Consider the following 14,553-nt stretch of genomic DNA (forward strand, 5'->3'; position numbering starts at 1 on the left):
ACAACAAGTACTCAATTTCAGAACGAACTTTGTACGAACCTGAATTGAGCAATTTCAGGGACCAATCGATATCGGATTGAGTCCAAAACTTGGGGAACATCATAATGTTGTGGGAGGAGTCATTAGGTGCCTTAACTTTGCAATACACCAATCACTCCATTTCAGAACGAATTTCATACTAACCTTAATTGTCCGATTTCATGGACCAATCGATATCAGATTGAGTACAAAACTTGGGGAACATCATAATGTCGTGGGAGGAGTCATTTGGTGAGTTTTGAGTGAAATCCAATTGTCAAAACTGTGCAAAACACAAACCACTACATTAGAGAATGAAATCGTACAAACATAAATAGTCCAATTTTTGGGACCAATCGATATCGGATTCAGCCCAAAACTGGGGGATTATCATAATATGGTGGGAGGAGTCATTTGCTGAGTTTTTAGCAAAATCAAATTGCTAAAACTATGCAATACACGAACCACTCCATTTTAGAACGAATTTTGTACGAACCTGAATTGTCCAATTTCATGGACCAATCGATATCGGATTGAGTACAAAACATGGGGAACATCATAATATGGTGGGAGGAGTCATTTGGTGGGTTTTGAGTGAAATCCAATCCCTAGAACTATACAATACACCAACCACTCCATTTCATAACGAACTTCGTACGAAACTGAATTGCCAAATTTTGTGGGCCAATCGATATCGGATTGAGTCCAAAACTTGGGGAACATCATAATGTTGTGCGAGGAGTCATTTGGTGAATTTTGAGTGAAATCCAATAGCCAAAACTATGCAATATACCAACCACTCCATTTCAAAAAGAACTTCGCACGAACCGAAATTGTTTGATTTAATGGACCAATCGCTATCGGAATGAGTCCAAAACTTGGGGAACATCATAATGTTGTGAGAGGAGTCATTTGGTGAGTTTTTAGAAAGAACATCGTATGAACCTGAATTGTCTGATTTGTTGGACCAATCGATATCGGATTGAGTCCAAAACTTGGGGAACTTCATAATATATGGTGGGAGGAGTCATTTGGTGAGTTTGAATGAAATCCAATGGCTAAAACTGGGCAATACACCAACCACTCCATTTCAGAATGAACTTGAATTGTCCAATTTCATGGACCAATTGGTATTGGATTGAGTCCATGACTTGGTGAACATCGTAATATTGCGGGAAGAGTCATGTGGTGGGTTTTGAGTGAAATCGAATCTCTAGAACTACACAATACACCAACCACTCCATTTCATAACGAACTTTGTACGAACTTGGATTGTCCAATTTCATGGACCAATCGATATCGGATTGAGTCCAAAACTTGGGGAACATCATAATGTTGTGTGAGGAGTCATTTGGTGAATTTTGAGTGAAATCCAATAGCCAGAACTATGCAATACACCAATCACTTCATTTGAAAAAGAACTTCGCACGAACCTAAATTGTCAAATTTCATGGACCAGTCGATATCGGATTGAGTCCAAAACTTCGTGAACATCATAATTTTGTGCGAGTAGTCATTTGGTGAATTTTGAGCGAAATCCAATGGCTAAAATAGTGCAATAGACCAACTACTCCATTGTAGAATAAGCTTCGAACGAACCCGAATTGTCCGATCTCGTGGACCAATCGATATCGGATTGAGTCCAAAACATGGCGAACATCATAATATTGAGGGAAGAGTCATTTGGTGGGTTTTGAGTGAAATCCAATCTTTAGAACTATACAATACACCAACCACTCCATTTGAGAACGAACTTCGTACGAGCCTGAATTGTCCTATTTCATGGACCAATGGATATCGGATTGAGTCCAAAACTGGGGGAACATCATAATGTTGTGGGAGGAGTCATTTGGTGAGTTTTAGTGAAATCCGATTGCCAAACTAAGAAAACACACTAACCACTCCATTTCAAAAAGAACTTCGTACAAACCTGAATTGTTCGATTTCATGGACCAATCGATATTGGATTGGGTCCAAAACATGGGGAACATGATAATATTGTGGGAGGAGTCATTTGGTGGGTTTTGAGTGAAATCCAATATCTAGAACTATACAATACACCAACCTCTCCATTTCATAAAGAACTTCGTACGAACTTGAATTGTCCAATTTCATGGACCAATCCATATTGGATTGAGTCCAAAACGGAGGAGTCATTTGGAGAGTTTTGAGTGAAATTAAATTGCCAAAACTGTGCAATATACCAACCACTCCACTCAGAACGAACTTCGTACGTACTTGAATTGTCTGATTTCGTGGACCAATTGAAATCAGATTGAGTCCAAAACTTCGAGAACCTCATAATGTTGCGGGAGGAGTCATTTGGTGAGTTGTGAGTGAAATCGAACTGCACTATGCAATACACCCACCACTCCATTTCCGAAAAAACTTCATATAAACCTGAATTGTCCGATTTTGTGGACCAATTGATATCGGATTGAGTCCGAAACTTGGGGAACATCATAATATATGGTGGGAGGATTCATTTGGTGAGTTTTGAATGAAATCCAATGGCTAAAACTATGCAATACACCGACCGCTCCATTTCAGAACGAACTTTGTACGAACATGAATTGTCCAATTTCAAGGACCAATCGATATCGGATTGAGTTCAAAACATGGGGAACATCATAATATAGTGTGAGGAGTCATTTGGTGGCTTTTGAGTGAAATCCAATCTCTAGAACTATACAATACACCAACCACTCCATTTCAGAACGTACGAACCTGAATTGTCCAATTTCATGGACCAATCGATATCAGATTGAATCCAAAACTTGGGGAACATCATAATGTTGTGGGAGGAGTCATTTGGTGGGTTTTGAGTGAAATCCAATTGCCAAAATTATGCAATACTCCAACCACTCCATTAGAGAACGAACTTCGTACGAACCTGAATAGTCCAATTTCTTGGACAAATCGATATTGAATTGAGACCAAAATTGGGGAACGTCATAATATGGTGGGAGGAGTCATTTGGTGAGTTTTGAGCGAAATCCAATGGCCAAAAGAATCCAATACACCAACCACTCCATTTCGGAACGAAGTTCATATGAACCTGAATTGTCCAATTTCATGGACCAATCGATATCCGATTGAGTCCAAAACTTGGGGAACATCATAATATTGCGGGAAGAGTGATTTGGTGGGTTTTGAGTGAAATCCAATCTCTATAACTATACAATACACCAACCACTCCATTTCCGAACGAACTTCATACGAACCTGAATTATCCAATTTATGGACCAATCGATATCGGATTGAGTCCATAACTTGGGGAACATCATAAGATTGCGGGAGGAGTCATTTGGTGAGTTTTGAGTGAAATCCAATTGCCAAAACTATGTAATACACCAATCACTCCATTTTAGAACAAACTTCGTACGTTCCTGAATTGTCCTATTTCATGGACCAATCGATATCGGATTGAGCCAAAAACTTGGGGAACATCATAATATGGTGGGAGGAGTTGGTGAGTTTTGAGCGAAATCCAATGGCTAAAGCAATACAATACACCAACCACACCATTTCAGAACGAACTTCGTACGAACTTAAATTGTCTGATTTCATGCACCAATCGATATCGGATTGAGTCCAAAACTTGGGGAACATCATAATATTGCGGGAAGAGTCATTTGGTAGGTTTTGAGTGAAATCCAATCTCTAGAACTATACAATACACCAACCACTCCATTTCAGAACGAACTTCGTACGAACCTAAATTGTCCAATTTCATGGACCAATCGCTATTGAATTGACTTGGGGAACATCATAATATTTGGTGGGAGGAGTCGTTTGGTGAGTTTTGAATGAAATTCAAATGTTTACAACTGTGCAATACACCAACCACGCCATTTCAGAACGAACTTCATAGGAACCCGAATTGTCCAATTTCATGGAACAATCAATATCGGATTGACTCCAAAACTTAGGGAACATAATAATGTTGTGGGAGGAGTCATTTGGTGAGTTTTGAGTGAAATCCAATTGCAAGAACTGTGCAATACACCAACCACTCCATTTCAGAATGAACTTCGTACGAACCTGAATTGTCCGATTTCGTGGACCAATCGATATCGGATTAAGTGCAAAACTTGGGGAACATCATAATATTGCGGGAAGAGTCATTTGGTGGGTTTTGAGTGAAATCCAATCTCTAGAACTATACAATACACTAACCACTCTATTTCAAAATGAACTTCGTACGAACCTGAATTGTCCAATTTCATGGACCGATCGATATCGGATTGAGTCCAAAACTTGGGGAACATCATAATGTTGTGGCAGGAGTCATTTGGTGAGTTTTGAGTGAAATCCAACTGCCAAAACTATGCATTACACCAACCACTCCATTTCATAATGAACTTCGTACAAACCTGAATTGTCCTGTTTCATGGACCAATAGATATCGGATTGGGTCCAAAACTTTCGGAACATCATAATGTTGTGGGAGTCATTTTGTGAGTTTTGAGTGAAATTTAGTTGCCAAAACTATGCAATACTCCAACCACCCCACTAGAGAACGAACTTCGTACGAACATGAATAGTCCAATTTCTTGGACCAATCGATATCGGATTGAGCCCAAAACTTGGGGAACATCATAATATATGGTGGGATGAGTCATTTGGTGAGTTTTGAATGAAATCCAATGGCTAAAACTGCGCAATACACCAACTACTCCGTTTCAGAACGAACTTCATACGAACCTGAATTGTCCAATTTCATGGACCAATCGATATCGGATTGAGGCCAAAACTTGGGGAACATCATAATGTTGTGGGAGGAGTCATTTGGTGAGTTTTAAGTGAAATCCAACTGCCAAAACTATGTAATACACCAACTACTCCATTTCAGAATGAACTTCGTATGAACCTGAATTGTCCGATTTCATGGACTAATCGATATCGGATTGAGTCCAAAACTTAGGGAACATCATAATATTGTGGGAGGAGTCATTTGGTGGGTTTTGAGTGAAATCCAATCTCCATAACTGTACAATACACCAACCACTCCATTTCAGAACGAACTTCGTACGAACCTGACTTTTTACCCCATAAAAACTTGCCTTTTAGCCACTTTTACAGACCCTAATTATTTTGGACGAATTTCACAACCCTAGACCTCACTTCTTGGTTATTCTCTCCTTTCGTGCACATTAAAACCCTAGCTGTCCATTTATTTCCACCATCAGGTTTGAGCGCAAGAGGTGGTTCTTGGAGAAGTTCAACATCAGAATTGGTTCAAGGGTTTCCTCTCATGAATTTATTTTCACTCATGTTGTTTATTTTTGTTTTAATCTCTTTGAACATGATGTGTAACTAAATTCATAGCTAGGGATTTTGATGTAGCCTTGCAACATTGATCCATGTTTCTAAGTTAAAGTATTCAATTCATCAATCTGTTTCTTGTTTCATTCACTGAATCTATTGTTCAATTTGTTTGTCAATTTTAATGTTTGATCACCATTAGGGTTGCCTACAGATTATCTGGACAAGGTTATAGTAAACATCATGCTTAATCTTGGTAGACATGTGAATGAATGAAGAGAATGCTATGCAAACATCATGCTGTGTATTTTCTTTGGTTCTTTAACGTTTTCTTGCATGCTAATGACTCTTAACTTGGAACCAAAGTTGAACATCCCAATTAGGTTGCAGATTAGGAGAATTTGATCAAAACCACACATCATATGGCTGATCATATATATGTAAAACGAACTTTGGAAATAGGTTGGTAGTTGAATATGGTTTAATTTAGTAAACATGGAATTAGTTTTGCAATGGTGTATTCGAAATCCCTGGTCTCATCCCTATTCTTTCTACATCAATATATCATTCACTACTACATTCTTCTTGCATTTTAAGTTATTTTTCATTTACAACACAAAAACTACTTTCAAATTGTCACTTTCATTTTTAGTTAGGGTTCTTTCAAAACTAGTAATTTATAGAGGTCCAATCGGTCCCTGTGGTTCGACAACCTTACTTGTACCACTATACTAACCATATATTGGCACTTGGAAGGAACACAACAAAATTTTGGCGCCGTTGCCGGGGACTGATTTTAGTCCTCTATAATTGCTTGTTCTCAAACCCTAATTTCATTTTATTTTTGTTTCTCAGGTAGTATATGTCAGATACACTTGCTGAGATAGGCCAAAGACTTGAACGGTTGAAGAGCAACACTTTTGAGAATTCTGTATCAGCTAGTGCCCAGACTAGCAGTGTAGAAGAGGACAATAGTTCTTCTAGCCCAACGAGTGTAGATTCTTTTGATAACTCTAATTCTGACAGAGAAGAAGAGATGGCTGGCAATAACGATGACAACCGAGCTTTGGAAGATTATGCTCAACCGGTTATACCAAATTCCCCTTCGTGCATCTTGCTGCCTACTGAAGCTAGAAATTATGATCTCAAATCTTCACATTTTCACATGCTTCCTTCTTTTTATGGTTTACCTAACGAAGATCCATTAGCCCATATTAAGGAATTCTACAATGTTGTGAGTGGTTTACCTTTGCAGGGAGTGAGTGAAGCAAATCTGAGGATGACGGTTTCTCCTTATACATTGAAAGATAGAGCAAAGGGTTGGCTAATGACTTTAGCACCTGGTTCGCTCACCACTTGGGATGCCATAGCTAAGAAATTTTTGGAGAAGTTTTTCTCTACTCAAAAGACAGCTACTTTGAGAGGGCAAATCTTTAACTTTAAACAAGATGATGGAGAACCTTTCAATGAATGTTGGGAGCGTTTCAAAGGGCTGTTGCTGCAATGTCCACATCATGGGTTACCTCTTTACTTACAAATGCAAATTTTTTATGATGGACTAACCCAAACATGTCAATCGACTGTTGATAATGCAGCAGGTGGAGCTTTGAAGAAAAAAAATGCTCAGGAGTCATATAACATTTATGAGATGTTGGGATCTAATGCTCAACACAAAGATACAAGAGGTAAACGAGTTGGAGTGTATGAAATGAGTTCTAATAATGATCTTGCCTTGCAGGTGGCTAGTTTGGAAAAGAAGCTCAATTCTATACTCAATATGGTGCCTAAGATAGCTGAGGTGTGTGTCATTTGCAACATACTAGGTCATCCTACTTATCAATGCTCGGCTAGTGAGGCTTATCCCGAGTTCGTTCAAGAGCAAGTGAATCTCATGAATTCTTACAATCAGAGGCCGAGAAATGATCCGTTCTCTAATACATATAACCCTGGTTGGAGAGATCATCCAAATCTCTCATGGAAGAATAACAATCAATTTCAGTTTTGAACTCAATCCAATATTGATTGGTCCATAAAATTGGACAATTCCGGTTCTTACGAAGTTCATTATAAAATGAAGTGGTTGGTGTATTGCATAGTTTTGGCCATTAGATTTCACTCAAAACTCACCAAATGACTCCTCCCACAACATGATTACGTTCCCCACGTTTTGGACACAATCCGATATCAATTGGTCCTAGAAATTGGACAATTCAGGATCGCACGAAGTTTGTTCTGAAATGGTGTGGTTGGGGTACTGCAAAGTTTTAGTCATTGGATTTCACTCAAAACTCAACAAATAACTCATGCCACCATATTATGATGTTCCCCAAGTTTTGGACTCAATCTGAAATGGAGTGGTTGTTGTATTGTGTAGTTCTAGAGATTGCATTTCACTCAAAACACACCAAATGACACCTCCCACCAAGTTTTGGACTTAATCTGATAACGATTGGTCCATGAAATTGGATAATTAACGTTCGTACGAAGTTCGTTCTGAAATGGAGTGGCTGGTGTATTGCATAGTTCAAGAGATTGGATTTCACTCAAAACCCACCAAATGACTCCTCCCACTATATTATGATGTTTCCCAAGTTCTGGACTCAATCCGATATCGACTGGTCCAAGAAATTGGACAATTCATTCGTACGAAGTTCGTTCCGAAATGGAGTGGTTGGTGTGTTGCATTGTTTTAGCCATTGGATTTCACTCAAAACACACAAAATAACTCCTCCCACAACATTATGATGTTCCCCAAGTTTTGGACTCCATCCGATTAATGATTGTTCCATGAAATCGGACAATTCAGGTTCCTACGAAGTTCATTCTGAAATGGAGTGCTGGGTGCATTGCATAGTTTTCGCAATTGGATTTCACTCAAAACTTTCTAAATGACTCCTCCCACCATATATTATGATGCTCCCTAAGTTTTGGACTCAGTTCGATATCGATTGGTCAATGAAATCGGACAATTCAGGTTCGTAAGAAGTTCGTTCTGAAATGGAGTTGTTGGTATATTGCATAGTTTTGGCAATTGGATTTCACTCAAGACTCACCAATGACTCCTCCCACAATATTATGATGTTCCCCAACTTTTGGACTCAGTCTGTTCTCGATAGGTCTATGAAATCAGACAATTCAAGTTCATAAAAAGTTCATTCTGAAATGGAGTGGTTGGTGTATTGCATAGCTCCAGAGATTTGATTTCACTCAAAGCTCACCAAATGACTCCTCCCCCAATATTATGATTTTCCCTAAGTTTTGGACTCAGTCCGATATCGATTGGTCCATGAAATCTGACAATTCAGGTTCGTAAGAAGATAATTCTGAAATGGAGTGGTTGGTGTATTGCATAGTTGTGGCAATTGGATTTCACTCAAAACTCACCAATTGACTCATCCCTATACATTATGATGTTCCCCAAGTTTTGGACTCCATCTAATATCGATTCGTCCCTGAAATCGGACAATTCAGGTTCGCATGAAGTTCGTTCTGAAATGGAGTAGTTGGAGTATTGCATAATTTTCGCAATTGAATTTCACTCAAAACTTACCAAATGACTCCTCGCACCATATATTATGATGTTCCCCAAGTTTTGGACTCAATCTGATATCAATTGTATAATGTAATCAGACAATTCAAGTTCGTAAGAAGTTCATTCGGAAATGGAGTGGTTGGTGTGTTGCATAGTTTTGCCCATTGGATTTCCCTCAAAACTCACCAATGACTCCTCCCAAAATATTTTGATGTTCCCCAAGTTTTGAACTCAATCCGATATCGACTGGTCCATGAAATCGGACAATTCCGGTTCGTACAAAGTTCGTTATGAAATGGAGTGGTTGGTGTATTGCATAGTTTTGGTCATTGGATTTCACTCAAAACTCAACAAATGACTCCTGCCACCATTTTGTGATATTCCCCAAGTTTTGGACTCCATCCGATATCGATTGGCCCATGAAATTGGAGAATTCAGGTTCATACGAAGTTCGTTATGAAATGGAGTGGTTGGTGTAATGCATAGTTTTGGCCATTGGATTTCACTCAAAACTCACCAAATGACTCCTCCCACAACATTATGATGTTCCCCAAGTTTTAGACCCAATCCTATATCGATTGGTCCATGAAATTGGACAATTCAGGTTCGTACGAAGTTCGTTCAGAAATGCAGTGGTAGGTGTATTGCATTGTTTTAGCCATTGGATTTCACTTAAACATCACCAAATGACTCCTCCCACAATATTTTGATGTTCCCCAAGCGTTGAACTCAATCCGATATCGACTGGTCCTTGAAATCGGACAATTCTGGTTCGTACGAAGTTCGTTATGAAATGGAGTGGTTGGTGTATTGCATAGTTTTGGTCATTGGATTTCACTCAAAACTCGACAAATGACTCTTGCCACCATATTATGATATTCCCCAAGTTTTGGACACCATCCGATATCGATTGGTCCAAGAAATCGGACAATTCAAGTTCGTACGACGTTCGTTATGAAACGGAGGGGTGGTGTATTGCATAGTTTTGGCCATTGGATTTCACCCAAAGCTCACAAAATAGTCCTTTGACAACATTATGATGTTCCCCTAGTTTTGGATTCAATCCGATATCGATTGGTCCATGAAATTGGACAATTCAGGTTCGTACGAAGTTCGTTCTAAAATGGAGTGGTTGGTGTATTGCATAGTTTTGGCAATTGAATTTCACTCAAAACTTACCAAATGATTCCTCCCACCATATATTATGATGTTCCCCGAGTTTTGGACTCAGTTCGATATCGATTGTTCCATGAAATCGGACAATTCAGGTTCGTAAGAAGTTCGTTCTGAAATTGAGTGGTTGGTGTATTGCATAGTTTTGGCCATTGGATTTCACTCAAAACTCACCAATGACTCCTCCCACAATATTATGATGTTCCCCAAGTTTTGGACTCAGTCCGACATCGAGTGGTCCATATGAGGTTCATTCTTAAGTGGAGTGGTTGGTGTATTGTGTAGTTCTAGAGATTGAATTTCACTCCAAAACCCCCAAATGACACCTCCCACAGTATTATGACGTTCCCCAAGTTGTGGACTCAATCTGATATCAAGTGGTCCATGAAATTGGCCAATGACGGTTCGTACGAAGTTCATCCTCAAATGGAGTGGTTCGTGTATTGTATAGTTCTAGAGATTGAATTTCACTCAAAACGCACCAAGTGACACCTCTCACCATATTATGATGTTCCACAAGTTTTGGACTCAATCCGATATCTATTGGTCCATGAAATCGGACAATTCATGTTCGTTCGAAGTTCGTTCTGAAATGGAATGGTTGGTGTATTCTATAGTTCTAGAGATTGGATTTCACTCTAAACCGACCAAATGACTCGTCCCACCATATTATGATGCTCCCCAAGTTTTGGACGTAAGCCGATATCGATTGGTTCATGAAATCGAACAATTCATGTTCGTACGAGGTTCGTTTTGAAATGGAGTGGTTGGTTTATTGCATAATTTTAGCCATTTAATTTCACTCAAAACAGACCAAATGACTCCTCCCACCATATTATGACGTTCCCCAAGTTTTGGGCTTAATCCGATATCGATTGGTCCAACAAATTGAACTATTCATGTTTGTACGAAGTTCGTGATCTATTGGTGTGGTTGGTGTATTGCATAGTTTCACGCAAAACTCACCAAATAAACCCTCCCACAACATTATGATGTTCCCCATGTTTTGGACTCAATCCAATATCAATTGGTCCATGAAATTGCACAATTCAGGTCCGTAAGAAGTTCGTTCTGAAATGGAGTGGTTGGTGTATTACATAGTTTTGGCAATTGGATTTCACTCAAAACTCACCAAATGACTCCTCCCGCAATCTTATGATGTTCCCCAAGTTATGGACTCAATTCGATATCGATTGGTCCATGAAATTGGACAATTCAGGCTCGTACGTTCTGAAATGGAGTGGTTGGTGTACTGCAGAGTTGTAGCCTTTGGATTGCATTCAAAACTCGCCAAATGACTCCTCCCACCATATACTATGATGTTCCCCAAGTTTTGGACTCAATTTGATATCGATTGGTCCGTGAAATTGGACAATTCAGGTTCGTACGAAGTTCGTTCTAAAATGGAGTAGTTACTTTATTACATAGTTCAAGAGATTGGATTTCACTCGAAAGCCACCAACTGACTACTCACACTATATTATGATGTTCCCCAGGTTTTGTACTCAATCTGATGTCGGTCGGTCCTTGAAATTGGACAATTCAGGTTCGAACGAAGTTCGCTAGGAAATGACGTGGTCGGTGTATTGCACAGTTTTAGCCATTGGATTTGACTCAAAACTCACCAAATGACGCCTCCCACAACATTATGATGTTCCCCAAGTTGTGGACTCAATCCGATATGGATTGGTCCATGAAATTGGACAATTCAAGTTCGTACGAAGTTCGTTCTGAAAAGGAGTGGTTGGTGTATTGCAGCGTTCTAGAGATTGGATTTCCCTCAAAGCCCACCAAATGACTCCTCCCACAATGTTATGTTTTTCCCCAAGTTTTGGACTCAATCCGATATCGAGTGATTCATGAAATTGGACAATTCAAGTTCGTTCTAAAATGGAGTGGTTGGTGTATTGCATAATTCTAGAGGTTGGATTTCACTCAAAACCCACCAAATGAGTCCTGCCACAATATTATGATGTTCCCCAAGTTTTGGACTCAATCTGATATCGATTGGTCTGTGAAATCAGACAATTCATGTTCGTACGAAGTTAATTCTTGAATGGAGTGGTTGGTGTGTTGGACTGTTTTAGCCATTTGATTTCGGTCACACAGTGACTCCTCCCACAACATTATGATGATCCCCAAGCTTTGGACTCAATCCGATATAGACTGGGCCATGAAATCAGACAGTTAAGGTTTCTTCCGAAATTCGATCTGAAATGGAGTGGTTGGTGTGTTGCATAGTTTTGGCGATTGAATTTCACTCAAAACACACCAAATGACTCCCCCGACAACATTATGATGTTCCGCAAGTTTCGGACTCAATCCGATATCGATTGGTCCATGAAATTGGACAATCCAGGTTCGTGCGAAGTTCATTTTGAAATAGAGTGGTTGGTGTATTGTATAGTTCTATTGATTGGATTTCGCTCAAAACCCACCAAATGCCTCATCCCACAATATTATGATGTTTCCCAAGTTTTGGACTCAATCCGATATCGATTGGACCATGAAATAGGACAATTCAGGTTCGTACGACGTGCATTCTGAAATGGAATGGTTGGTGTATTGCATAGCTTTAGCCATTGGATTTCGCTTAAAACTGACCATATGACTCCTCCCACCATATTATGATGCTTCCCATTTTTTGGACTCAATTCCATATCGATTGGTCCATGAAATTGGATAACTCAGGTTCGCACGTAGTTTGTCATGAAATGGAGTGGTTGGTGTATTGCGTAGTTTTATCCATTGGATTTGACTTAAAACCAACCAAATGACTCCTTCCACCATATCATGATGTTCCCCAAGTTTTGGACTCAATCCGATATCAATTGGTCCAAGACATTTGACAATTCAGGTTCGTACGAAGTTAGTTCTGAAATGGAGTGGTTGGTGTATTGTATGGTTCAAGAGATTGGATTTCACTGAAAACCTGACAAATGACTCCTCCCAAAGTGTATGATGTTCCCCATGGTTTGGACTCAATCCGATATTGATTGGTCCCTTAAGTTGGACAATTCAGGTTCGTATGACATTCGTTCTAAAGTGGAGTAGTTGGTGTATTGTATAGTTGTAGAGATTCGATTTCACTCAAAACTCACCAAATGACTTCTCCCACCACATTATGATGTTCCCCAAGTTTTGGACTTAATCCGATATCGATTGGTCCATGAAATCGGACAATTCAGGTTCATACGAAGTTCGTTCCGGAATGGAGTGGTCGGTGTATTTCATAGTTTTAGCAATTGGATTTCCCTCAAAACTCACCAAATGACTCCTCCTGCAACTTTTTATGTTCCCCAAGTTTCGGACTCAATCCGATATCGATTGGTCCATGAAATTGGACAATTCAGGTTCGTTCTAAAATGGAGTGGTTGGTGTATTGTATAGTTCTAGAGATTGGATTTCACTCAAAACCAAATGACTGCTCCCACTATATTATGACATTCCCCAAGTTTTGGACTAAATCCGATACTGATTGGTCCCTGAAATTAGACAATTTAGGTTCGCACGAAGTTCATTCTGAAATGGAGTGGTTTGTGTATTGTGTAGTTCTAGAGATTGGATTTCACTCAAAGAGCACGAAATGACTCCTCCCACAATATTTTGATGTTCCCCAAGTTTTGGACTTAATCCGATATCAAACGGTCCATGAAATCGGATAATTCAGGTTCGTACGAAGTTCGTTCTGAAATGAAGTAGTTGGTGTATTGCATAGTTTTATCCATTAGATTTCGCTCAAAGCTCACCAAATAACTCCTCCCACCATATTGTGATGTTCCCCAATTGGTCCTAAAAATTGGACTATTCATGTTCATATGAAGTTCATTCTCTTATAGAGTGGTTGGTGTATTGTATAGTTTTGGCAATTGGATTTCACTAAAAACTCACCAGATGAGTCCCAGAACATTATGATGTTCCCCAAGTTTTGGACTCAATCCGATATTGATTGGTCCGTGAAATCGGACAATTCAGGTTTGAACGAAGTTCGTTCTGAAATTGAGTGATTGGTGTATGACATAGTTTTAGCAATTGGATTTCACTGAAAACTCACCAAATGACTCCCCCAGCTTCCTAGGTCATCTTGCAGGCCTCATTTCAGCAACTTACGCAAGTCGGATGTGGAGACATCCTTGACAGAAGTTGTTCCAATGGGTGTCTATTATAGCATATCCAAATTTCAGCCCGATTGGATAAATCTGGAGCCCTCAGCACGTCAAAGACTGAACCAAATTCATAGAAAAGTCTTGTTGGCTGGCGTCACGTTTAATGTGGCTATATCCATAGAGCCCTGTGCTACACATTAAAGCTGCACACTCATTCAAGAGGGAGGCAGACACACACATTCACTTCATCCATTACTCTCATACACACATTCAGATTCACCATAAAGAGAGAAGAGAGGTTGGAGCTGTCCTGGGAACTACACTACTGCCAGCTTGTTCTTCTCGTCTCTTTATTCTACCTATGTATTTCTTATTTTCTTTATTCATAGTTATGTCTAACTAATCCATTTAGTTAGGGCTTAGGATGAAGCCCTAGTCATGAATATTCAATGTTAT

The 14,553-nt window shown here is 39.4% G+C and overlaps 1 protein-coding gene and 1 non-coding gene across 2 annotated transcripts; one reads left to right on the plus strand and one right to left on the minus strand.

Annotated features, from left to right (window-relative positions):
* The first annotated feature begins 6,148 nt into the window (after positions 1–6,148).
* LOC117612573 lies at positions 6,149–7,291 on the plus strand. The gene has a single exon (XM_034341257.1). It carries the CDS (start codon positions 6,149–6,151, stop codon positions 7,289–7,291), a length of 1,143 nt encoding a protein of 380 aa, XP_034197148.1.
* LOC117612574 lies at positions 6,701–6,807 on the minus strand. The gene has a single exon (XR_004583451.1). It is a non-coding gene; the product is annotated as a small nucleolar RNA R71 (small nucleolar RNA).
* Positions 7,292–14,553: the final 7,262 nt, after the last annotated feature.

Source organism: Prunus dulcis, unplaced genomic scaffold (genome assembly GCF_902201215.1).
Source record: "Prunus dulcis unplaced genomic scaffold, ALMONDv2, whole genome shotgun sequence".
Lineage (NCBI taxonomy): Eukaryota > Viridiplantae > Streptophyta > Magnoliopsida > Rosales > Rosaceae > Prunus > Prunus dulcis.

What these genes read in the sequence shown, in the direction of transcription:
- LOC117612573 (XM_034341257.1), top strand. Translation starts at nt 6,149, where the DNA reads ATGTCAGATACACTTGCTGAGATAGGCCAAAGACTTGAACGGTTGAAG.